General features: G+C 48.5%; 1 protein-coding gene across 4 annotated transcripts in view; it reads right to left on the bottom strand.

The window, feature by feature from the left end:
* Positions 1-26,783, bottom strand: part of POC1A (POC1 centriolar protein A) — a 100,718-nt gene that overhangs the window by 70,832 nt on the left and 3,103 nt on the right. For 2 of the 4 annotated variants that reach the window (XM_070359190.1, XM_070359189.1), the window contains exon 1: positions 5,247-5,581. The exons of 1 other annotated variant lie outside the window; for it this stretch is intronic. Coding sequence is in view for 1 of the 3 variants with exons in the window: in XM_070359189.1 (XP_070215290.1) it covers positions 5,247-5,264 (18 nt within the window). In the remaining 2 variants the exon portion in view is untranslated. Of the gene's footprint in view, positions 1-5,246; positions 5,583-26,783 lie in introns of those variants that run through there. One more of the 4 variants, XM_070359192.1, reaches the window with a different exon arrangement.

The following is a 26,783-nucleotide window of genomic DNA, read 5'->3' as shown; positions in this document are numbered from 1 at the left end:
AAAAACGAAGATCATGGCATCCATTTCCATCACTTCATGGCAAATAGGTGAAAAACAATGGAAACAGTGACAGATTTATTTTCTTGGGCTCCAAAATCACTGCAGATGGTGACTGCAGCCGTGAAATTAAAAGACGCTTGCTCCTTGGAAGAAAAGCTATGATCAACCTAAACAGCATTTTAAAAAGCAGAGACATTACTTTGCTGACAAAAGTCCGTCTAGTCAAAGCTACGGTTTTTCCAGTAGTCATGTATGGATGTGAGAGCTGGGCTATAAAGAAAGCTGAGCACCGAAGAACTGATGCTTTTGAACTGTGATGTTGGAGAAGACTCTTGAGAGTCCCTTGGACTGGGAGATCCAACCCGTCAATCCTAAAGGAAATCCCTCCACCAGGAAGGACTGATGCTGAAGTTGAAACTCCAATACTTTGGTCACCTGATGCGAAGAACTGACTCCTTGGAAAAGACCCTGATGCTGGGAAAGATTGAGGGCAGGAGAAGTGGATGACACAGGATGAGGTGGTTGGATGGCATCACCAACTCGATGGACATGAATTTGAGCAAGCTCCAAGAGTTAATGATGGAGAGAGAAGCCTGGTGTGCTGCAGTCCATGGGGTCGCAAAGAGTCGGACACAACTGAGCTGAACTATATGATGATCTATTATTTCTATCTGGTTTGTCTCACTTTTCTATTTCATATTCAGTGCTCCCATTTCATTCAGTTTATGTTCTCCAATTTCTCCATCTCTTTTTTTTTAATGTTCTTTGTGAAGCCTTTATCTAGTAGAAAATCTTTTGTATACATACATATAAAAATATACAAATATATAATATATATATTGAAGAAAATTTACAATTTTTCCTAGTTTTTTCACTTATCCTATTTCATATTCAGTGCTCCCATGTCATTTAGTTTATGTTTTCCAATTTTTCCAACTCTTTCATTTCTTGATGTTTTTTCTCAAGCCTTTATCAAGTTATCAGGTGTAATAGAAAAACTCTTGTATATATATAATAAACAATACATACATCTATTTTATAAAACTTAGGAATTTTTGCCTAACTAAAAATTTATGACATTTTGATTCCTCTTGTTTCACTTAGTATGAAATGTAACACAATATATCTAATTTTTTTAAAAGATATGCAACAAGCAACAAAGGTTTATTGTATAGCACTCTACAGGGAATTATAATCAATATTTTGTAATAATATAATAAAAATAATTTCAAAAAAATAGTATGTGTATATGTATAACTGAATCACCAAAAAAAAAGAATTCTATTTTTTGGAATTTAGTAATGTTTATCTTTTTGCCAGTTTTTTTTAAATGTCCTATGTATGACATACAAAATTTTAAATATATTTGTGTAGGATGTAAGATTAAATTAATATAAATAGAAATCTATTATATTTAAATTATTAATGACATTATTCAAGATGCTATATTTTCTGCCCTTGATAAAACAGTCTCAGAGAAATGTTAATATATCTCACAATTATTATATATATATATATTTTTTCCCTTTATTTCTTCAATTTTTGCTTTATGTTTGCTTCTTGTTATTGGACTTCCCTGCTTTATGTCTGCTTCTTGTTATTGGACTTCCCTGGTGGCTCAGACGGTAAAGCGTCTGCCTACAATGCGGGAGACACGGGTTCAATCCCTGGGTTGGGAAGATCTCCTGGAGAAGGAAATGGTAACTCACTCTAGTATTCTTCCCTGGAAAATCCCATGGACCGAGAAGCCTTGTAGGCTACAGGCCATGGGGTCACAAAGAGTCAGACATGACTGATCGACTTCACTTTCACTTTTTTGTTATTAGATGTCTAATGGTTTATGATGTCTATCTTGTTTGTGAATCATACCTTTTGTCATTAAAAACATTCATCCTTGTTTTATTTAAAAATACATTAATTTTTTAAAAAGATCCAGATAAATGGAAAGATGTCCCATGTCTATAGTTTGGATAACTTAATATTAAGATGCAATACTCAAGTTGATCTAAACAGAGTCAATGCTGCTGCTGCTGCTGCTAAGTCGCTTCAGTCGTGTCCGACTCTGTGAGACCCCATAGACCGCAGCCCACCAGGCTCCCCCATCCCTGGGATTCTCCAGGCAAGAACACTGGAGTGGGTTGCCATTTCCTTCTCCAATGCATGAAAGTGAAAAGTGAAAGTGAAGTCACTCGGTCGTGTCCGACTCTTCGCAACTCCATGGACCGCAGCCTACCAGGCTCCTCCGTCCATGGGATTTTCCAGTAAATAGAATCTCATAAAAATCTCAGGTGCTTTTTTTTTTTTTTTTTGGCAGAAATTCACAAGCTAATCTTAAAATGCATATAAAATATAAGACAGCCAGAATAGACAAAAATTTTTTTTAAAAAAAGGACTTCTCTTGTGATCCAATGAAGAATCTGCCTACCAAAGCAGGGAAAGAGGCTCAAGCCCTAGTTTGGTAAGATCCTACATCCTGCAGAACAACTAAGCAGATGCACCACAACTATTGAGCCCATGCACCTAGGGCAACAGGAGAAGCCACCGCAATGAGAAGCCTGTGCAACGCAACTAGAGAAGAGCTCGTGCTCACAGCAACTAGAGAAAACTCATGTGCAGCAATAAGACAAAGCACAACCCAAAATACGTTAACCAGTTAAATTAATAAAGCTTTTAAAATAAAAATAACGTATAAAAAAGAGGGGTGCTTCCCTGGTGGTCAGTGGTTAAAAGTCCACCCTGCAATGTAGGCAACACGGGTTTGATCCCTGCTCCGGGAAGATCCCACACACGGAGAAGCAACTAAGCCCATGCACCACAACTACTGATTCTGTACTCTAGAGCCCAGGAACCATTACTCCTGAGCCTACTTGCTGCAACTACTGAAGCTCGTGTGCCCTGGAGCCTGTGCTCCGCAACAAGAGAAGCCAGTACAATCAGAAGCCCAAGCATCACACCGAAGAATAGCACCTGATCTCGGCAACTAAAGAAAGCCTGCGTGCAACAACGAAGATCCAGCATAGACAAAAACAAATAAACCTTAAAAAAAAGGGGGGGGGGGGACGGTAAACACTCACTATAGAAAATAATCTGGTAGTTTCTCAAAAAGTTAAACATAGGACTTCCCTGGTGGTCCTGTGATTGAGAATCTGCCTACAAATGCAGGGGACATGGGTTTGACCCCTAGTCCAGTAAGATTCCACATGCCACAGAGCAAATAAGCCTGTGTGCTACAACCCCTGAGCCAGTGCTCTAGAACCCTTGAGCCCCAACTACTGAGCTCACGTGCTGCAACTAGTGAAGCCCACGCTGTGCTTAGCCACGAGAGAAGCCACCAAGCTGAGAAGCCCGCACAACCCAACAAGAACAGCTCTCGCTCCCCACAACTAAAGCCATGAACACCCAGCACAGCCAAAGATAAAAATAAACACATCATTTTTAAAAAACTTAAACACAGAATTATCAAATGACCCAGCAACTGTAGGTAAATACCTGTAAGAACTGAAAGCATTCTCACACCAAGGCCTGTACAGAAACATTCATAGCAGTATTAATCATAATAGCACAAAGTGGAAAAACCTTACTGTCCATCAACAGGTAAGTGGATAAACGACATGTGGTACATCCATACAACAGGATATTTATTCAGTCACGAAATGGAAACATGTACAGCTTTGAAAACATTATAAGTGAAAGACACCAAAGGCCACATTTTGTCTGAGTCCATTTATATGAAATGTCCAGAATAAAGACAGAAAATAGATTCGTGGCTGACAGGGACTGAAGGGGCTGAAGGAAGGAGATCGGGGGGAGTGGGGAAGAAGGGGAGCAACTGCTTAATGGGTACAAGTTTTTCTTTGGGGTGATCAAAATGTTCTGGAAACACAATAATGCTAACACAATACTGTGAGAGTACTAAAAACCACTGAATTTTACACTTCAGAAGGGTGAATTTTATGGTATGCGAATAACATCTCACCGAATTTATTTTTTCAAAGAGAGAAAATGGGGTCTTTCAGCAACCACCATCTCAGGAATCGGATCCCAAACCCTCCATCCCACTGTGGACTAACAAGTAAAACCGAAGGTCCACCCTGAACAAGCCCCTGAGGCTTTACCACCACCTCCACTCCACCCAGCATCAGAGAAGCTGTAGCTTAGGAAGACATGGAGATAATATTCCAGACTTCTCCATCCAACAGCAATTCATGTTGGAGAGCTATACCCCAGCCACGCAAAAATCTCTCTTTACCCCAAATATCAGTAACCTCAAAGAAGCATTTTGGGGGTACCAGGGAGCCCAGCAAAACCTCCTCTTGGGGAAAACCCGTCCTTGGTGCAGAGCAAGGACTCCAAGGAACTGTAACCAGAACAAAGGTTCCCGTTCCTCATGCCCCGCTCCACCCTCAACACACCTGCCTTTCAACTAGAGAGGGAAGGGCAGCTGGGGGGAACAGAGCAGAAACGGCTCCACCTGAGCTTCTTAGAAAGAACTAGGGTAAAACAGTACCCCCTCGAGGGCACGGTCAGATCTGCCCCGAACCACCGGACCCCTGAAATCTCCCAGCACCCTCTCTTCCAACGCCACAGGCTTGCTGGTTCCTCGTTTCCCCCAAAGCTGGGGAACACCATTGGGGTCAAAAGGCCTGCTTCCCAGTCTGGGCCCTCGGCTCAAGTACCCAGACACCTGAGAAAGCCAACAAGCCACCACTCAGCGTCACTGACTTTCACAACCCAGCCAGAGACTACCAGGCAGGTTGAGTTTTCAAAACAACCTCTCAAAAAGAGGGGCTTTGGAGTGCTCCCCACTGGCCTCTGGAAGGACCTGGGGCCGAGAGAGGGCAGCCTGTTACACTGACGCAGGCGTCCCGGGGGCCTAGCTTTCCCACAGGGAATAGGGTACACTCTCAACAAGCCCCCGTTCAGCCACCCGCTGCTCAGGGAAACGGAGACTGAAACTAGAGAGGCCCGGCACTGACCCCAAGTCACACCTCCAGTCAGGCCGTACTACTGTCTGCCCAGCTAGGAAGCAAAACCCGAGGGCAGACACTACTGGTTTGTTAGCCCCGGCAGCGCGAACAGGGCCTGGCTCGCAAGAGGCGTTCACCAAGTGCCCGCACTCAGCACCGCCTGCACCGACCGAAACCTGGGGCCTGAGAGGACCGGCTCGGAACCCCGCGTCCGGCTAGGCGCCCGCTGTCCCCGCGGAAAGACTAAAGCTCGAGCGGCCGCCGCTGACAGAAACTTACCGGGCAGTGCGCGGTCATGGCGGGGCGGGGGGCGCCCAAGGCGCCGGAGGAGCGTGAAGGAACGGCGGCTGCCGTTGCGGCGCGTTCAGTTTCCGCGCCCCCAACCGCCGCCAATAGCAACGCGGGTCTCTTCACCTCGCCCCGCCCACCGCGGTTAAAGGAGACGCGATGCCCCAAGTTTTTGCCCGGCGACCGGAAGGAAAGCTGTAGGGCCGGGTCCACGGTCTCTGCGTCTAGTGCCACCTGGCCAGTCAACCTACGGACGGCGCTGCCAAATGCCTCTGTCCACCGTCATACATTCCCACTGAGAAATTGAAAAGTCCAGGAATAAAGGGTTCCCCCACCGACCCGTAGCCAGGCTAAAAAGACCATGTACAGAGCCTTCTGGGATTGCAGTTCCAAGACGGTCCTCATCCTTGTGTCTGGAGGGTACCGGGACTACATTTCCCAAGATGCCACGAGGGTGGGACCGGGATTAACCACCCGAAGCCAACGCGTTAAGGATCCCGGAAGTAGAGGGTGTGGCTCGATGTGCTTGTGTTCTCTAAAAGCGCCTGGGAGGCCGGCTTTTCTACCCTATTCAGAGCCAATTATTGGCCCTTCAGGAATTCTTTAAGTGGTTCGCTCCTCCGAACGCGCTTAAAACAAGTGTCTGTTTAAAAGAACACTAGTCACCCGGAATCACATCCGTGGAGTCGAAAGGCCTGGGATATATTCTCAGTTCTTGCCCTGATTCGCTGTGTGACCTCGGGGAAAAAGTAACTCTGCTCTGTGGACCTCAGTTTCCCAGTTTGTGATATGAGAGGCTGTTTCGCAGCCTGGCCCTCTCAGGACCCTCAGCGCTGAGTACCCGATGTAAATTACAATACCAGTTTAAAAGAGGAAACAATGCCGGGACCTGTCCACCAGAGGCCGTCCTTGCTCACTTTCTGCTGTCCTTAGACGCGCGCCCCCACCCCCACCCCAAGCTGGGCCTGATCTAGACTGGACATTTTTCAAGATTTGTGAATCTTCCATCACCTCTTCTGGTGAAGTATGGATTGTCGATTCTTAAAATGAAGCAGGGCAAAGGCTAACAGTTTTGTCAAGAGAATATACTGGTCATAGCAAACACCCTCCTCCAACAACACGAGAGGTCTCTACACATGGACATCATCAGATGGTCAATACTGAAATCAGATTGACTGTATTCTTTGCAGCCAAAGATGGAGAAGCTCTATACAGTCAGCAAAAAAAAAAAAAAAAAAAGACCAGGAGCTGACTGTAACTCAGATCATGAACTCCATATTGCAAAATTCAGATTTAAATAGAAGAAAGAAGAGAAAACCACTAGGCCATTCAGGTATGACCTAAATCAAATCCCTTATGATTATACAGTGGAAGTGAGACATAGATTTAAGGGGTTAGATCTGACAGAGTGCCAGAACAAATGTGGATGGAGGTTCATGACATTGTACAGGAGGTGGTGATCAAAACCATCCCCAAGAAAAAGAAATGCAAAAAGGCAAAACAGCTGAGAAAAGAAGAGAAGCTAAAGGCAAAGGATAAAAGGAAAGATATACCCATCTGAATGCAGCATCCCAAAGAACAGCAAGGAGAGAGAAGAAAGCCTTATGTGAACAATGCAAAGAAATAAAGGAAACAATAGAATAGAAAAGACTAGAGATCTCTTCAAGAAAATTAGAGATACCAAGGGAACATTTCATGCAAAGATGGGCTCAATAAAGGACAGAAATGGTATGGACCTAACAGAAGTAGAAGATATTAAGAAGAGGTGACAAGAATACACAGAAGAACTGTACAAAAAAGATCTTCATGACCCAGATAACCACAATGGTGTGATCACTCACCTAGAGCCAGACATCCTGGAATGTGAAGTCAAGTGGGCCTTAGAAAGCATCACTACGAACAAAGCTCGTGGAGGTGATGGAATTCCAGTTGAGCTCTTCCAAATCCTGAAAGATGATGCTGTGAAAGTGCTGCACTCAATATGCCAGCAAATTTGGAAAACTCAGCAGTGGTCACGGGACTGGAAAAGGTCAGTTTTCATTCCAATCAAAGAAGGGTAATGCCAAAGAATGTTCAAACTGCTACACAATTGTACCCATTTCACATGCTAGAAGGTAATGCTCAAAATCTTTCAAGCTAGGTTTCAGCAATATATGAACCAAGAACTTGCAGATGTACAAGATGGATTTAGAAAAGGCAGAGAAACCAGAGATCAAATTGCCAATATTCGCTGGATCATAGAAAGAGCCAGGGAATTCCACAAAAACATCAACTTCTGCTTCATTGACTTCACTAAAACCTTTGACTGTGTGGATCACAACAAACTGTGAAGAATTCTTCAAGAGATGGGAATACCAGACCACCTTACCTGCCTCCTGAGAAACCTGTATGCAGGTCAAGAAACAACAGTCAGAACCAGACATGGAACAACGGACTGGTTCCAAATTGGGAAAGGAGCACGTCAAGGCTGTATATTGTCACCCTGCTTATTTAACTTATATGCAGAGTACATCATGCGAAATGATGGGCTGGATGAAGCACAAGCTGGAATCAAGATTGCAGGGACAAATATCAATAACCTCAGATATGCAGATGACACCACTCTAATGGCAGAAAGCAAAGGGGAACTAAAGAGCCTCTTGAAGAAGGTGAAACAGAAGAGCAAAAAAGCTGGCTTAAAACTCAACATTCAAAAAACTAAGATCATGGCATCTGGTCCCATCACTTCATGGCAAATAGATGGGGAAAAAACGCAAACAGTGACAGACTTTATTTTCTCGGGCTCCAAAATCACTGCAGATGGTGACTGTAGCCATGAAATTAAAAGACACCTGCTCCTTGGAAAAAAAGCAATGACAAACCTAGACAGTGTATTAAAAAGCAGAGACATCACTTCATATAGTCAAAGCTATGGTTTTTCTAGTAGTAATGTATGGATGTGAGAGTTGGACCACAAAGAAGGCTGAGCACTGAAGAACTGATGCTTTTGAACTGTGCTGCTGGAGAACTCTTCAAAGTCCCTTGGACAGCAAGGAGATCAAACCAGTCAATCCTAGAGGAAATCAACCCTGAATATTCATTGAAGGACATATACTGAAGCTGAAGCTCCAATAGTTTGGCCACCTGACATGAAGAGCTGACTCACTGGAAAAGACCCTGATGCTGGGAAAGATTGAAAGCAGGAGGAGAAGGGGACGACAGAAGATGAGATGGTTGTATGGCATCACCGATGCCATCCAATGGACATGAGTTTGAGCAAACTCCAGGAGATTGTGAAGGACAGGGAAGCCTGGAGTGCTGCATTCCATGGGGTCGTAAAGAGTCAGACACGACTGAGAAAATGAACATAAACAAAACATAAACACTGATTAAGATTTGGCCAGGCCCTGAGGTTTCTCATGATATCCAAGTATCTAAGATGGTGTGTGCCTGGACCTGCAAACCAGAGACCAATGCAGTGAACTCAGAGACTGACAGTGGGTCAGGGGGCGGGGTGGGGGGTGGTGAGGGGGTTGGGGGGTAGGGGGGTGAGGGGTGGGGAGGGGGGAAGAGTTGGCATGTGGAAGAATGAGTCTCTTCTTTGGACTTGAAAGGTCTGGGGCCAGACACAAGAAATAGATACATTTTAACCTTAAGAAGAAAATGGCAACCACTCCAGTACTCTTGCCTGGAGAATCCCATGGACAGAGGAGCCTGGTAGGTTACAGTTCATCCAGTTGCAAAGAGTCCGCAGGACTGATCGACTTCACTTTTCGCTTTCACTTTTTTTTAACCCTAACTTCACTGTGATTTGGCTTAAAATTGGTTCCTGTATGTTAGAAGGGGCTTCCTATGTTAGAAATGTTCAGGCTCACTTAAGTTATACACTATGAAATTTTCCTTAAAACATGTATAGTATCACTTACACACATCCCAAAATTGTTCAGCACTGTTCAAATGACAGTTTTCAAGCTTTTCCATCAACATCTGCATCTTACTCAGCTATTCTCTTGCCTACTGGCCAAATACTTAAAATGAAAACACTAAGGAGGAAACAAATACACAAAACCATATCTATTACACAGACAGATTCATTCGTTCTTGTTGTTGGTGGTGGTTTGGGTTTTATTTTTGTCCGTTGTAGTTAGAGAACACCTCTGGTCTACAAGAGTTCATAATCTACAAAACTGCATTTATAAAATCCTTCGGTAAAATGATTTTTAAATGTCAGGCTTGCTCGAAGTGAGAGGCAGTGGAAGATTTTACTCATCCTCTCTGGTCTTTCCAGCTCCCACTGTCTGCGATTCTCACACCTCAGGGAGGAGGAACTGAGGATGCCCCACTAGCTCTTGCTCATTTACTCACCATAAAAACGCAGAGGTCTACTCTGACAAAACCACAGACAACCTAGGACCCACCACAAGCACCACAACCTAGACACCACAAGCACAGTCTCCATAAACCAAGATTGGCGGCTCCACGTTCCATGTTCTGGTGGAGCAGACTGAACCCCGTTTCTGACTGGGAACTCCATGGGAGCAGGGGATGCTCAGTGTTGGAAGAGCTTTAATGTTGTTGGGTGATCTCCATGTTGAGGAGGCTCAGGGAGACCTTCTTTTCCAAGCCCCCCTATGGCAGACATGTCTCTGTCCTGGTACACAGCCCCCACACAGGGCCCCCTGCAAGGGCCTTCCATCCTTGCATCATCACTCCCAGACTCCCTGCCACAAGGGACATGTGGCCCTCCTAGGGTTGGGGTGAACCAAGATGGCGCTCTGGTAGCAGGTCTCCCTCTTGTGGGAGTGACCCCTGCAGGATGACCCTCCCTAGGAAGACCCACTGCAATTCAGGGGAACCCACTGTGAAACTGGCATGCCCCTGCAGGTCAGCCTTCTTATAGGGGAGGCCCACCCCAAAGTGGGGAGAGGTTCCATGGAGTCCCCACCCTTCAACCTCACCTAGCTCTGCTCAGCCATCCAGCAGCAGTGGCCACTCGGTATGCACACAGCTTTGGCCTGCCCTTGCATGTTGCAAACAGTGGGTAGCATGACTAGTCACCACGGCAATTCCTGGGATGATAAGGTCAGTGGACCCAGGGGACTCTGGGGCCAGTTTTCAGAAAGACAGAGCTGGACAGTAGCCACATTCCTCACCATCCACTCAAGCCAGACAGGGATGCCTCTGAGTACTTCTACCCACACCCCATAAGTATGACAAGCATGAAGCATGACCTGTCTCCCATAGCCTCAAGAAACGCCACGAGAGATGCTAGACCTCCATTTCACATTGTCCAGGGAGAGGGGAATGGGCAGGCAGCCCAACTATGTGGAGAGGGAATTCCATAAAACTGAGGCTAAACCCCCAGCCCTGGCTCTGCACACATGAGCTGGGAGAGGGAGGCAGACATTCACAAAAGGTATTAATTCAATTTGAACCATTTCCACTAGAGAAAGCTTTCCAGTAGACAATTTGAACAGGGCTTCAGAGCAGTGGTTCTCGGCCCTGGCTGCTGTTCAGAACCTCTGCAAGTGGGGTCAGGCACCGGTGTTTTTTAAAAGCTCTCCAGGTGAGTCTAGTGGGCAGCCACAGCTGAGAACTTCCTCTTGAGATGAGTGGAACCAAAAGAACTTTCTGTGATGATGAAAATGTTCTGTATGCACACTGTTCCACAAGGTAGCACTGGTCACACGTGACTGTCAAACACCTGAAATGTGGCTACTGTGCCTAAGGAATTGGATCTTAAATTTTGTTCAATTTTAATGAATTTAAATGTAAGCAGCCATATGTGGCTAGTGGCTACGATATTGGACTGCACAGCCCTAAAATAGGGACTGGCTCTGTGGCCCTGGGGGCACAGTGTCCAGTCCACAGTAGCCAGAGCAATTCATTGTCCCCATGTCCCCCTGCCCAGCTGAGGAGGGTTTGGAGTGCTCAGTTGCCCAGTTGGTTCAACTCGTTGCAACCCCAAGGACTTTTTAGCCAGCCAGGCTCCTCTGTTCATGGAATTTTCCAGGCAAGAATACCGCAGTGGGTTGCCATTTTCTACTTCAGGGGATCTTCCCAACCCAGGGATCGGACCTGCATCTTGTGTCTCCTGCATTGGTAGGCAGATTCTTTACCACTAGCACCACCTGGGAAGCCTGAGGTTTGGAGACACCAACCCAAACCCAGGGGACTTGGGCAAGACGGAAGGATGCCAGGCCACAGCTCCTCAGGTCCCCTCACAGATCTTTGCTGGCTGCCCCCAGAGCACCCAGGGTGGGAACACAGGGCTAGATACCCAAGAAATTAGGATAATCACAGCCCTGAACTGTGGTGTGGTATAGCACCAGCAATAAAATAACTGACAATTTTCATTTACCAAGGAGTACAGCAAAAATAAGACTGGGAGCTGACTGTGGCTCAGATCATGAACTCCTTAAGGGAAAATTCAGACTTAAACTGAAGAAAGTAGGGAAAACCATTAGACCATTCAGGTATGACCTAAATCAAATCCCTTACAATTACACAGTGGAAGTGACAAATAGATTCAAGGGCTTAGATCTGATAGACAGAGTGCCTGAAGAACTCTGGACGGAGGTTTGTGACATTGTACAGGAGGCAGTGATCAAAGCCATTCCCAAGAAAAAGAAATGCAAAAAGGCAAAACAGCTGAGAAAAGAAGAGAAGCTAAAGGCAAAGGAGAAAAGGAAAGATATACCCATTTGAATGCAGAATGCCAAAGAATAGCAAGGAGAGATAAGAAAGGCTTCTTATGTGAACAATGCAAAGAAATAGAGGAAAACAACAGAATAGGAAAGACTAGAGATCTCTTCAAGAAAATTAGAGATACCAAGGGAAAATTTCATACAAAGATGGGCACAATAATGGACAGACCTGGTATGGACGTAACAGAAGCAGAAGAGATTAAGACAAGGTGGCAAGAATACACAGAAGAACTATACAAAAAAGATCTTCACAACCCAGATAACCATGATGGTATGATAACTCACCTAGAGCCAGACATCCTGGAGTGTGAAGTCAAGTAACCATCACTACAAACAAGGCTAGTGGAGATGATAGAATTCCAGCTGAGCTATTTCAAATCCTGAAAGATGATGCTGTGAAAGTGCTGCACTCAATATGCCAGCAAATTTGGAAAACTCAACAGTGGCCACAGGACTGGAAAAGGTCAGTTTTCATTCCAATCCCAAAGAAGAGCAATGCCAAAGAATGTTCAAACTACCGCACAATTGCACTCATCTCACACGCTAGCTAAGTAATGCTCAAAATTCTCCAAGCCAGGCTTCAACAGTACATGAACTGTGAACTTCCAGATGTTCAAGCTGGATTTAGAAAAGGCAGAGGAACCAGAGATCAAATTGCCAACATCCGTTGGATCATTGAAAAAGCAAGAGAGTTCCAAAAAAACATCTTTTTCTGCTTTATTGATTACATGAAAGCCTTGCCTGTGTAGATCACAACAAACTGTGGAAAATTCTTCAAGAGATGCGAATACCAGAAATACTCCTGAGAAATCTGTATGCAGGTCAAGAAGGAACAGTTAGAACTGGATATGGAACAACAGACTGGTTCCAAATTGGGAAAGGAGTATGTCAAGGCTGTGTATTGTCACCCCACTTATTTAACTTATATGCAGAGTACATCATGCAAAATGCCAGGCTGGATGAAGCACAAGCTGGAATCAAGACTGCAGGGAGAAATATCAATAACCTCAGATACACAGATGACACCACCCTTATGGCAGAAAGTAAAGAAGAACTAAAGAGCCTCTCGACAAAAGTGAAAGAGGAGAGTGAAAAAGCTGGCTTAAAACTCGACATTCAAAAAACAAAGATCATGGCATCCAGTCCCATAAATTCATGGCAAATAGATGGGAAAACAATGGAAACAGTGACAGATTTTATTTTCTTGGGCTCCAAAATCACTGCAGATGGTGACTGCAGCCATGAAATTAAAAGATGCTTGCCCCTTCAAAGAAAAGCTATGACCAAGCTAGACAGCATTTTAAAAAGCAGAGACATTACTTTGCTGACAAAGGTCTGCCTAGTCAGAGCTATGATTTTTCCAGTAGTCATGTATGGATGTGAGAGTTGGACCATAAAGAAAGCTGAGTGCTAAAGAGTTGATGCTTTTGAACTATGGTATTGAAGAAGACTCTTGAGAGTCCCTTGAACTGCAAGGAGATCCAACCAGTCAATCCTAAAGGAAATCAGTCCTGAATATCCATTGGAAAAACTGATGCTGAAGCTGAAACTCCAATACTTTGGCCACCCAATGTGAAGAACTGACTCCTTGGAAAATACCCTGATGCTGGGAAAGATTGAGGCCAGGAGAAGGGGACGACAGAGGATGAGATGGTTGGATGGCAGCACCAACTCGATGCACATGAGTCTGAGCAAACTCTGGAGGTTGGTAATGGACAGGGAAGCCTGGTGTGCTGCAGTCCATGGGGTTGCAAAGAGTCAGACACGACTGAGAGACTGAACTGAACTGAAGGAGTACAGCAAGATCCATGTGAAGTTTTAACTACAAGCCCAGGAGCAGTACAGTATTTATACCCATTTTACTGATGGGAAAACTGAGGCACAGAGTTAGTATCAATATGTAGGAAACCAGGATTTGAACCCAAGTCTGTATGCACAGCCTGGACCCTTAATCCTAATGTATACAGGAAGAAGAATAAAAACCCTTAAATAGTTTAGGCCCTGGTGGAAAGAAAAGGGGGCCTCAAGATTTCACCCCCAACAACAGAGATGGGGACTGAAACTGTCCCAAGGTGTCCAATCCCACACTACAAAGTCCTTTGTTGTCTCATATTTTATCTTAAACCATGAATTTTAGCAAATACTCCTTTTTAATATCTTTTAAATATCAAATTATTGTTTTAATGATTGACCAGTTAACTCCAAGTCACGCTGATATTCAGAAATATACTTGTTTACCCCGTGGTTTCATGACCACCACCATCCCACCCTCAGTTTGAGAAGCAGGGCTATAGAACAGTCACTCAGCTGGTCATTAAACGGAGTGAGATTGCCAAGGCCAGGCCTACACGGGGTTTTCCAGAATCTAGGGTGCAGCTGGTTTAAATGCCAGTTCCCAGACCAGCCATAGCGCCAGGTGGAGCGGGGAGCCCATATTTATAATAAACCCTTTGGTGGTTCTTTTTTTTTGGCCACACCCATGGGCATGTAGGATCTTAGTTTTCTGACTGCGCATCAAACCCATGCCCCAGGTACTGGAAGAATGGAGTCTTAACCACAGAACTGCCAGGGAAGTCCTCCCCTCTGGCGATTCTGATGTAGTGGTCCGGGGAACTGATAAACTCTGGGCACCAGGAGGACCTGGACAGCCTGCCCCTGCCTTTGAGGAGCCACTTCTGCTGGCCCCACCCCAGGCATCCCTCATGCCTCCATACCCTTCACTCCTTATATGCTGGAGTTTTCTGTCTATCTCCCCCTAGGCTATGACTACGTGAGAGAGAGGACCACACCCTGCTAATCACAGGAGGGTCCTGGGCACTCAGCCCTGGCTTGGCACAGGGAATAGTCGCCGAAATTTTTGGACAACTCACTGCCTGGAACCACTGGGCCTGAGGAACACTAGGAAATCCCTCCCAGGGGTCCCTGTGATGCTGAGGCTCAGAGAAGGGCTTGCGATAGTGGTGGGAGCAGACAGTTCTATTCCACAAGCATCTGTGGAATGCCAGCTGCATGCCCCACTCTGTTCCATGGCCCCTGGGCATTATGGAGGGTCAGGTATATCGCTGCCCCTGCATCCCCTCAGTGGGGGTGGCAGGAGATGAACTAGCCTCTGCTCCAGGGGAATCAGACAGGGAAAGGGCCACCAAGCAGGCTGAGCCCTCTGAAAGTCCTTTTAGGGGTCCTGGCCCAGCACTGAGGGTGTCCCTCTGTTGGCAGGATGGGGAGAAGGCTTCCAGGACAAGGCAGGGGTGGGGATCTGAAAGCCAAGCAGGATGCAGATCCAAGTGCTTCTAGATGGAGGGTCCTGTCAGTTTATCCAGGCCCCTCTTGAGAGCACGTGGAATGGATGCAGGTGTGTGAATGTGTGCAACCTGTGCCTCTGGGTTCTTGCATGTGATTGTGTGTCTGCTGCACTTGCCTGCACGCTTACGGGATAACTTTGACACATGCACCTGTATATCTTGGTTTGGGTTCTTCCAGAAGCTAAGAAAGGATTAAGGCTAATTCATGTGTTTGAGAGAACACCAGTAGGGAGTGTGAGCGTGAGACAGAGGAGGGGGAGCCACGAAGGGTATTATTAAGCAAGTTACTACCTTGGGTGACTGGAGCCTGACGTCGCTAGAGAGCCCAGACCGAGCACAGGACATTCCTCAGGGTCACCTTACCTGGGGTGAGGGCCTATCCACCCACACTTAACAGCCTGGCACCTTCAGTCAGTTCTACACCAGGCCTAGGGGTTTCTGGGACACAGAAAGCCCTCAGCAGGGGTCTCTGGCAGTGAGAGCTCAGGCTTGTGTACCCCAAACGGTAAGTGGGAGGGAGCAGGTAGAGCACCAACAACAGCTGTTACATCACATGCCGATGTACTGGCGTACAAGCTGATGCCCCGTTACATCACATGGACACACGGACTCCAGCGACCCCTCCTTGTGCAAACCTCTGCTGGACCAACAGAAGGTCATCACAACATCAAAGGAGCTCTGGCCTTGCCCTCCTTCCCTTCCCTGAACAGGCTGGCTCAGGATTTGACAAATCATGCTGGGCCTCCAACTTTGGCTGAACAGACCGGGACCTGCTTTGGGCAGTGGCAGCTTCCGCCCTTGGGCCAGGGTAGAGGCTGAGGGTCAAAGCGGGCTGGGGGCAGGGAGATGGGGGAGGCCCTCTGCAGAGAAGGCAATTGGGGCCTCCTCTGTCTGAACCTCATGGTCCGCAGGAGCTTGGACAGTGGTCTCAAATGCCACTTTGGGGGCAGTGGGGCATGTTGGAAGCCTGGGGTGCCAGGGAGGGGGTATGGTCGGTGCTCCCCTACAGAGGGTCCATCCTGAGCAGGGATGGAAGGGGGACAGAGTCCTGGTATGGAGACCTGGGAGCAACAGGAAGAAGGGGTACAACTACAGGGAGATCATGACTGCACAGAGATGCACAGGAGGATGGGGGTCCAGGCTGTGGGGGTACCAGAACTCCCATGCGGACAGTTGAGAGCAGCGCCAAGGACGGAGGCCATGCAGGGTCTCGGGGATGGTGAGGGGCACCCCTGAAGCCTGCTGGGGAAGGAAAGGAAGGAGGTCAGATGGGAACATGGGGAAGCCAGGACGTGGAAGAGTTTTAGGAGCTAGTGAAGAACACTGGAGGCCCCCAACAGGGAGGGGATGGGGTCTCCCCTGAGGCTGCAGGGAGTGGGATGCTCTAGTGGGTCAAGGAATGGAGCCAAAGGAGGTCCAATAGGCAGAGGCTGAGCTCACAGGCTTGGAGTTGTGCAGATCTGGGCTCCAATCCCAGGTGTAACACTGACTTGCTGTGTACCGGTAGGCGACAGCTTAACATCTCTGAATCTTATTTCCTCCTGTACAATGGAGATCCTAACAGAAACTAAATGTATTACTTTCCTAGGTTGCTGTAACAAGACACGACAAACCCAGTGGCTAAAAACAACAGAAATTTATTCTCTCCTGCTTCTGGAGGTTAGAAGTCAGAAATCGAGGTGCTGGCAGGGCCATGCTCCTCCCAAAGCCTCTAGGGAAGGACGCCCACCTTGTTTCTGCCTCAGGAGTTTCTCAGCTCTTGTGGGGCACAACTCCAATGTCCACCTCCTTCCTCACATGCCTTCCTCTCTGTGTACCTCTGGCCTTCTTATAAAGGACACCAGTAGTAGGATTAGAGCACAGTCTCATCCAGTAGGACCTCATTTTAACTTCATTATGTTTTTAACAACCCTGAAAGTGAAAGTTGCTCAGTCGTGTCCGACTCTTTGCGACACCATGGACTATGCAGTCCATGGAATTCTCCAGGCCAGAACACCGGAGTGGGTAACTGTTCCCTTCTCCAGGGGATCTTCCCACCCCAGGGATCGAACCCAGGTCTCCCACATTGCAGATGGATTCTTTACCAGCTGAGCCACCAGGGAAGCCCAAGAATACTGGAGTGGGTAGCCTATCCTTTCTCCAGTGGATCTTCCAGAGCCAGGAGTTGAACCAGGGTGTCCTGCACTACAGGCGGACTCTTTACCAGCTGAGCTACTCGGGAAGCCTATTTCCTAGCAAAGTTCCATTCACAGGTATATGGGTGAGTTATGACTTCAACATATCTTTGGGGGGACACAACCTGCTACCCACTCCAGTGTTCTTGCCTGGAGAATCCCAGGGACAGGGGAGCCTGGTGGGCTGCCGTCTATGGGGTCACACAGAGTCGAACACGACTGAAGTGACTTAGCATAGCATAGCATAGCAACCCTATGGCATCGGGTTGCAGGAGGATTAAACCACAGGCCTGGCATACAGTAAGCTCCATGAAAAAAAATTCCAATTATAAAAGGAATAATTCATGGTGAGGAAAGGTACAGCATGGTGACCATAGGTAATAATACTATATCCTGCATATTTGAACATAGCTAGGAGAGTGGATCTTGAAAGTTCTCATCACAAGGAAGATGATTTTTATGTAACCGTGTATGGGGATGGATGTCAACCAACTCACTGTGGTGATCGTTTTGCAATACATACAAATATCGAATCATTACACTGTACACCTGACATTAATTTGGTGTTTTGTCAATTAAAAAAGGAGAGAGGCAGGCAGGGGTGGGGGTTGGGAGTGCAGGAACGCAGACTGTAGACTTTGCTGCACGTGCACACGTGTGTGTATGGACAGACACAGGTACATGGGAAGCAGGACACTGCTCACAGTTACACCCAGGACAGCTGGTGACCCAGGGACCTCAGCCTGCAACCCATCTGCCAGGCACAGCCACTCAGCAAGCCTCAGGGCCTGACGCTAGCGCCCTGAGCAGGAGGACCCTGAAGTCGAAGCCTTGCTTGTCAGGGACTTCCCTGGTGGTCCAGTGCCGAAGACTCTGTGCTTCCACTGCAGGCAGCATGGGTTCCATCCCTGGTCACGGAACTAAGACCCCAAATGCTGTGCAGTGCAGCCAGAAACAATAATAAATATAAAGTAATAAATTTAAAAAGCCTTGCTTGTCAGAGGATTCCTTGAGAGCCCTGAGCAAGGCCACCACTGACATCATGAGCAATTTCACGGACTATCCCGACACCCAAGGCTGCTTCAACCTGCAGCCTTGACATGCTGGGGGAGGGCTACAGGGTACAGCCAGCACACACAGCTGCTTCAGGAAGGAGGCAGGACACGATCAGGCCCCAGGGACGCCGGGCAGCCACCCCACAGACCCCACAGAGGACTAGGTCAGAGGGGCTCTGCCCCCCCAGCCTCTCCCCATCAGTCACCTGCACCCGGCAGTCAGGCCGGGCTAACTCCTCTTCTGCCGGCTGCCCTCTTCAGTCTGGCCACACCCCTAGGGCAGGCCGGACCCAGTAGAGGGTGTGTCGGGGAAAACAAGCCTGGCCCCAGCTCCCCAGAACCTTCTGGTTTCTGCCACAGGACACCCTCCAACCTCACCCACACCACTGTGAGCTGCAGGTGAGCGGAGTTTATCCACACTGCCATGACCCCTGGGGAGATATGTCCGGATGCCGAGTGCTCCAGGGAGAGGACACAGGTCAGTGCTGATAAGGAACATGTTGCTGGTGACAGAACCTGGCTGCCCCCAGGGCCACTCCCCACTGCCCTGGCCTGAGCACTTGTCCTCTCCTCACCGCCCACCCAGGGCAGCAGACCTGGCATCGGACCAGAGAGCCCCACCTGGGGTCCTCCTGTGTGGGGGCTCCAGTTGCTCAGGCCTGGCTGACAGAGGAGTTCTAGCCCTGCTGGCCCCCTCCAGCTCTGTTCCTCCCCTTCTGACCCTCCCCTTCCCCAGCACCACGTTTGGTGCTGGGAACAGGGCCAAGAACACGACGGCATGGCCTTGGCCTCCAGGCGTGGACGCAGAGGGCCGCAGGTGCTGTCGCGGGTCGTGGCAGGCCTCATGGAAGAACACAGTGTGCAAGCACGGGGTTGGAGGAGCGAGAAGGAAGGGATGGCGGGGAGGGCTGGTCCCTCCAAGATCTGAGGAAGGAGCGTTTCAGGGCAGAAGGGGCAGCAACACAAAGGCCCGAGGTGGGGATTCACTGGGTGGGCTTAAGGGACAGAATAACTAGCTGGGGGGTCATCTGGTGGGTGGGCCTTGCAGACCGTGAGGACGTGCCTTCCACTGAGTAGGGGGGAGCTCTGAGCAGAGGCACAGCCCCAGGCAAGTTTTGCCTTGAAAAGCTCCCTCTGCCTCCTCTGAGGTCTGCGGTTTTCCACGTGTGGCCCCAGCAACACCTGAGAACTGGCAGCAATGCAGACTCTAGGGCACGCGGCTGAATCCACAGCCCCACGGTGGGCACAGAAGGGTCCAGGGATTGCTGGTGTTGCCAAGCAGCCTTACCCAGGTGCCTCCAGCCCACCTGAGGCCCTGAGAAGGCAGTGTGGGTGGCCACGAGACCCACGCTATGGCCTCCCCACCCACCCCACTCCATTCCTGGGAGCTCTGGCAGCACACAGCTCTGCCAAAACCTACAAACAAGAAAGCAGTTCACCTTTGTTCAGCCCGGCTGAATTATATAATGCACATTCCTAACCTATGTGACCACAGAACATTTTTTTCAGAGAACACCTGTTCAACAGCCCGAACACTGACCAGTGCCTCCTCTGTGGCGTACTTTGATGTATCCTCTCTGGACTCCTGCCGGTGCCTAATAATACCCACACACTCTGGAAAGTGCACGAATGTCCCAAGATGACCCTGACTGGACTCGGGTGATTTTTACAAACCCACCGTCCTTTCCCAAGCTGCCAAGGGGGCGCATACTGACCTCACAGCCCTGACCTCACCAGAAAGGCAGGTGGGGGAAGGACAGTGATGTCGCATTCCGGGGAGCTAGTGGGCACTCGGTGGGGGGCAGTGAGAGGGAGAGGCGAAGCAGCAGTGCACAACCCTGTGGCGCCACACCGCCGGGCCGCCGCGTGTGTGACAGTGCACACCGCACACAGCCGTGGCGTGCAGCGGCCCGTCCCTGCATGTCTGCCTGCAGCAAATGTGACTCTGCAGCTACACATGGCTGCTAGTGTGAGTGTGCTGGCCGTGACTACAGTGGCTGGGCATGTGGCTGTGCATGAGGGGGTGTTAGTGACTCTGGCACCTGTGGGTCCTGGACCAAGTGTGCATTTGAGAGACATCCGGTGTGTACACCTGTGAATGACCACCAGGCTGCTCTGGCCCTGAAAATTCCCAAACCTAAACTGTGACTTCAGAGCTGCCAGCAGCTTCCTGTCTGCTAAGACATGAGCAGGATATGGAAAAACTACTTTTTAAATGTAGTTACTCAGACATAATGTGGGAGCCCTCCCACGCAGAGCCATGGTTACCTGATGTGCTGGCCAGTGGGACAAGGGCCAGGAGAAAGGCTCAGGGCCTGGGATGCGGAGACACACCACCTGCCCTGTGCCCATCTGTCCTGAAGCTCCCTACCCAGCCCAGCTCCACGGGGCCTCAGCTGGTTTCCTGACCACTCTCATGGTCTACAGACCAGGATCAGACACGGCCAGCCCAGGGTGAGCACAGAGGATGGCGTGGACCCCAGGGAGGGGCCCGTGAGCCCGTGTGTGGACAAGAAGGGGTGTGACAGCAGGGTGCCTGCAGATCTCCCCAGGGGCAGACTCGCACAAATGCCTGAGCGACCGGGTGCCTGGTAATGACCTTGTTCAGATTCTCCTGCCCAGCCATCAGCTTCCCACTTTTCACATTTGCCTCTTTGGTGACACAACCTGCCCACAAACTGCCCCCAGTTCTGGGGCCTGAGAACTCACCATACACATGCACTCACAGAGCCCACAGAGAAGATTTGCCTGTTTACCCACTCCATTCATTCATTCACTCATTCATTCACTCGTCACATGTTCACGGAGAACCTCCTCTGAGCCAACAGCTCTGCTGAGCCCCTCTAGCCCCCCTAGACCGCCCAAGTCAAAGCAATGAAGGCAAAGTCCCAATGGACCTTGAAGTAGGGGCTCAGAAAAGAGGAACTCAGGGGCTGGGTGGGATGGTGGCCGTTAGCTAGAGGGAAGTGCTGAGCTGGTGTCACAACCAGGCCTCAGCATCAAGCCAGAGGGGATCTGGAGATTGGGTAGATGTGAAGACTGCCCTCCTCCGACCCCGGGATCCCCTGCCTGGGTCTGGCACTTCATGCTGCCTGAACACCAGGGTGTGTCTCACCTAGGATTGACCCCAAGGCTTCACAGCTGTCCCCCAACCCCAGACCCCGTGGGAAAAGGTCCACCTCTCAGCCAGCTCTGGGGACCCTCTCAGTTGGGGCCTGGATGACCTCTGCTGCCCCCCATGCCCCATCCCACCAGCAACCCCACCTCTATGACTTCAGCGAGGGCTTGGAGGCCTTCTAGCTCCTCCCCATCCACCTTCCTCAGGGTCCTCAAAGGCTTAAAGAGTCCAAGCCCATCTTCTGAGCACTGCCTACTAGCCCCAACTTCTCATCCATGCCTTCTCATTCACATTTTACTATAATAACAGTAATACGATGAGACGTATCCAACACGTCCTTGGTGCCTGGCACAACAGGTGATATTTTCAACTCCCCATGTCATGATGGAAGAGTCGACTCACTGGAAAAGACCCTGATGCTGGGAAAGACTGAAGGCAGGAGGAGAAGCGGGTGACACAGAATGAGATGGTTGGATGGCATCACCAACTCAACGGGCAGGAGTTTGAGCAAGCTCCGCGAGATGGTGAAGGACAGGGAAGCCTAGCGTGCTGCAGTCCTTCGGGTTGCAAATAGTCGGACACGGCTTAGCAACTGAACAACAATATCATGAAGCGTAGTGACTAGAGCTGGAGACAACCAAGATCGTGGGTCCCCGTCCGGCCTGCTCCATCCCAACCATCACCTGGTTGGCTCTTCTCATTCTTCAGGACTTACACGGAATGTCCCATCCTCATGAGGCTTTTCCAAATCCCCAGATAAAGCAGCCCCTGTTCTGGCCACTCAGACCACCCACATGAGCTCTCACTCTCACATGACCATGTGTCTGGATGGGCTTGTGTTTACATCTGTCTTCCCTGCTGGACTGTCCGCTCCATGAGAGCTGGGCTGCCTCCCTGGAACCCGGCTCAATGCCCAATAAACAAGAGGTGCATGATAAGTATTTACTGAATAAGTAAACCTATTTATCTATTTCCTGAAAACTACCTCGTTCCATCAAGAATCTGAGGTTGTTTATAACAGGGCATACAATTCTATTTGAGAGAAAAAGCAAAGTTGGAATCAAAGATTTTGACCTTCTCTTGCTTGGAAAATCCCATGGACGGAAGAGCCTGGTGGGCTGCAGTCCACGGGGTCGCTAGGAGTCGGACACGACTGAGCGACTTCACTTTCACTTTTCACTTTCATGCACTGGAGAAGGAAATGGCAACCCACTCCAGTGTTCTTGCCTGGAGAATCCCAGGGACGGGGGAGCCTGGTGGGCTGCTGTCTATGGGGTCGCAGAGATTAGGATACGACTGAAGCGACTTAGCAGCAGCATAGACAATAAATGCTGGAGAGGGTGTGGAGCAAAGGGAACCATCCTACACTATTAGTAGGAATGTAAATTGGTGTACCCACTATGGAGAACAGTATAGAGCCTCCTTAAAAAATGAAACATAGAGCTACCATTTGACCTAACAATCCCACTCCTGGGCATATATCCAGAGAAAACTATCAAATACACGCACCCTAATGTTCACTGCAGTACTATTTACAGTAGCCAAAACATGGAAGCAACCTAAATGTCCATCAACAGATGAGTGGAAATAAAATGTGGTACATATCTCTGTGTATAGTACATACGTATCTGTGGTACAATGGAATATTACTCTGCCATAAAAAATGAAATAGTGCTGTTTGCAGCAACATGGATGCACCTACAGATTATCATACTAAGTGAAGTCAAACAGAAAAAGACAAATATCATAACACTTTTAAGTGAAATCTAAAAAAAATCAATACAAATAAACTAATTCACAAAACAGAAACAGACTCATAGACTTAGAAAACAAACATATGAGGGCTTCCCTGGCGGCTCAGTGGTAAAGAAGCCACGGCTAACGCAGGGGACTCGGGTTCAGTCCCCGGTCTGGGAAGATCTCACATGCTGCAGAGCAACTTAGCCCAAGTGCCACAAGTATTGAGCCTGTGCTCTAGAGCCCAGGAACCGCAACTGCTGACACTCACACCCCTTAAAGCCTATTTCTGCAACAGAGAAGCCACTACAATGAGAAGCCCGCGCATCACAACTAAAGAAAGCCCACGCACAGCAACGAAGGTCCAGCACAGCCAAAACTAAATAGATAAAATTATAAAAAAAAGAAAGAAAACAAATTTATGGTTACCAAAGGGGAAAGAGGAGGAGGGATAAGTTAGGGGGTTGGGATTAACATATATACATTAATATAATAATATATTATTATATATTAATTAATGTAATAATCAACAAGGACCTGATGTAGAACACAGGGAACTCTATTCAACACTCCGTAATAACTTACATGAGAAAAGAATCTGAAAAAGAATAATATATATATGTATAACTAACTCACTTTGCTGTACACCTAAAACTAACACAGCATTGTGAATCAACTATACCCTAATATAAAATTTAAAACTTTAACAAAAAACAAAGATTTTCAACCTTCTATTTCACCTTTGACCTAGTGATTTCATTTCTAAATATCCCACAGACGTCCTCACCCCATATGAGGATGTCTGACGGTGCAACCTACTGGAAACCACCCAACAATCGGTTAAGGGCTATGTGGGTGAACAATGAGCAACAGTGCGGTGGAGTATTATTACGCAGTTGTGGAAAAGGACGGGCACTCCCTGGTCACTGACAGGGCTCTCTCCAAGCTATTAGTGTTAGGTACAAAGAGCAAAAAGGACTATGTTCCATAAGTGCAGCACTGGACACGTAGTAGATGATCGACTGATAAATGTTGAATAAATGAGTGGCATCTTTCTGGAAGGACCCATGAGAACCTAGGAGCAGTAGCAGTGTCTTCGGAAAGATCTGGATGAGGGGAATTTGCATTGTTTACCCTGAACCATGCTATTTGCACTTAGGGCATATGCAAATATTATCTATTCAAATAAATAGGGTTTTGCTATTAAAAAAAAGACAAGAATTCAGAGTGTTCATGTCAAAATCTAGATATGAGGCTTTTCTTGAAAAAATGGGAAGCAGGCCTGGCCACAGAGGGCTGTGTTCCTGAGAATGACAAGAGCTGCAGAGAGATGGGGCTGTCCCTGAGCCCAGGGGGTGCAGGGCCCATACTACCCCACCCCATCAGGCCTCTGTGGGGCTCTGTGCTGCTAACCCAGGTCTATGCTGCAAAGAGATGAGCTTGCAAGGTGTGCAGAGTAGGGAGTGGGGCAGAGAAGTCTTCCCCAAGGTGAAGGGGTGGGTATTTAGCCATCACCCCTGGTTGATTTCACTCGTAACGACTCTAAAAGCCACAGCAGGGCCACCATAGTTCGAAGACTGGTGATGGCTGACATGTCACAAGACTGCTAGTCTTGCCCAAGAATCAGTTAACTCAGTACCAGTCAGGCCCCAACAATGCCTCTGGCCTCACCCCCAACTTGGACTTGAGGGCTCTAATTAAACCCAAAGGGAACCCCAGGAGAGAGGGAGTCACCGGAGGCCCCTTGGGCACCTTGACTTGAGGGTCACGGCAAGGAGATGGGTGACAAGGCAAGAACACATTGAGAGAGCTGGGAAGACAGGCCTGGCTCGATTCCTGACTCCAGCTCTGAAACTCTGGACAAGTCACCTCTCCACGCCTCGATTCCCTCGTCCGTAGCTCACACTAACTGTATGCTGTTTCCAGGTGGGGGTGGTGTTTCAGGGAGTCCTCATGTCAGCCTTGGAGAACCACTAAGATACATATTTAGCATAGATGGAAAGGGAGAGAAAGAGAGGTTTATTTTAAGGAACTGACTCACATGACTGTGGTGGCTAGCAAAACTGAAATCTGGAGGGCAGGCCAGGAGGCTGGAAACTCAGGCAGAGTTTCTATATTACTGCTTGCAACAGAAGTCCAGCTCCAGGAAACCTCGGGTTTTCCTCTCAAAGCCTTCACTGACTGTGTTAGGCCCAGTCACGTTACTGTGGACAACCTCCCATACAGTCAGCCTATTGCAGACATTAATCATATGTACAATCATATGTACGTCACAGCCACATCTAGATTGGCGTTTAAACAAACAAGCAATATCACCTAGCCAAGCTGATACATAACATTTAACCACCATATAATGTATTACTTCCTTCTGTGCATGAGGAAAATGAATCTCAGAGAGGCTGTGGCAATTGCTTAAGGCTAAGGAACCCATGGAGGGATGGAGCTGGGAGTGGAACACAAACAAGAGTCTGCCTTCGCTCTGAGAACGGAGCTGCAGAAGGCGGCCCACATCTGAGAATTAAATAGGAAAAGGCACAGATCTGCCTGGGACCACAATTCAGTAGGGCGATGGTTGGTCTTTGGGAATCACTGTTAGTCCTGAGAAAGGATGGATGGAATGGTGCGGGAACAGGAGAAGAGGCAGAGAGGAGTATTGCTTCTCCCCATCAGAGATGGGCTCTAGAGTAGAGGGCAGAGAACTACAGCCTCCAGGGTCTCCAAGGAGCAAGGAGAGCAGGGCGGAAGGCAGCCTCCGGCAGGCTGAAAGTCCCAGTGCCAGGCAGCCAAGTCCAGAGCCTCTGACCCAAGTGCAGGGGACAGAGAAGGAGCAGGTGTCACCGGTGCGTGGGGTCAGAATGAAGTCTCGCCTCCTGAGCCTGTGGCTGGCTGCCCAGAGGTTTCTGGAAGTGGATGATTTCCTCTAAGGGTCAGGCTGGGCCGTCTCCTTGGCTGGGCACTCCCATCTGCCCAACCAAACCGGACCAACACCCAGAAGTAGAGAAAGGCTTCCGCGGAGAGCTGAAACCCTTAGACGTAGTCCCAGCCTCGTTCCTCCCAGCTCCCTTAATCTCCCTGGGGTGGGGCACTGGATCAGAGGCCAGCAGGTCAGCCCTGTTCTCCACCTGCTGGCTGTGTAACCTGGGCGAGTTCCTTCACCATCCTGAATTTCTGTCCAGTGTATGTGGCTAATCACTACATGGCCTAGACGGCTTCTTCGTGGGGACCAGGGCCTACATCTGAACAGAGCTGCTACTTGTTCATGGTAGTGCCATCCTCCCAGCCTTCTTACTGCCCAGTCCACCCAGGCCCACTGCTCTCAGCCTTGCTTACTCACTCTCTCCTCCTCCCTCCATTGTCCCAGCTCCCCCCTCTTCTGGTCAGAATGCAGCAAAATAAGGCCTTTAAATGCCTGCACAGCCAGGGAGAAATGAAAGTCCTTGCCTTGGCTGATAATCA

Source organism: Bos mutus, chromosome 22 (assembly GCF_027580195.1).
Source record: "Bos mutus isolate GX-2022 chromosome 22, NWIPB_WYAK_1.1, whole genome shotgun sequence".
In the NCBI taxonomy this organism is placed as follows: Eukaryota; Metazoa; Chordata; class Mammalia; order Artiodactyla; family Bovidae; genus Bos; species Bos mutus.
This window is presented reverse-complemented; position numbering and strand designations above follow the sequence as displayed.